The sequence below is a fragment of the Odontomachus brunneus genome, unplaced genomic scaffold (assembly GCF_010583005.1).
Source record: "Odontomachus brunneus isolate Ranch 3 - 2012 unplaced genomic scaffold, Obru_v1 Obru_scaffold_005, whole genome shotgun sequence".
NCBI classification, from domain to species: Eukaryota; Metazoa; Arthropoda; class Insecta; order Hymenoptera; family Formicidae; genus Odontomachus; species Odontomachus brunneus.
This window is the reverse complement of record NW_022639455.1, coordinates 2,903,213-2,903,437: the sequence shown is the minus strand read 5'-3', so window position 1 is coordinate 2,903,437 and position 225 is coordinate 2,903,213. Positions and strand designations below refer to the sequence as shown.

The 225-nt window shown below is 47.1% G+C and overlaps 1 protein-coding gene across 1 annotated transcript in view; it reads right to left on the bottom strand.

The window, feature by feature from the left end:
- The window catches only part of LOC116850317, a 14,260-nt gene that overhangs the window by 7,063 nt on the left and 6,972 nt on the right, over positions 1–225 (bottom strand). The window contains 1 exon segment of the mRNA XM_032828450.1: positions 75–225. This exon segment is cut by the window's right edge and continues 86 nt beyond it. Coding sequence (XP_032684341.1) covers positions 75–225 — 151 coding nt within the window.

Here is a 225-nt window from a genome sequence, read left to right as displayed (position 1 = left end):
CTCCCCCCTCCCTCCCTCCCTCCCTCTCCCTCTCTTTCTCTCTCTCTTTCTCTTTCTTTCTTTCAGAAGATTACCTCTGATAAGGTTCTCGCGAGATTTGCGCGCAGCTTCCTCGACGGGTACTCCGTTGACTGTTTTTGCATGCAAATGACCAATTTCTAAATATTTCACTAAGAAGTTGTCGAAACTCTGATTTGTCGCGATTGTCATGAGTTTATCGGCGGG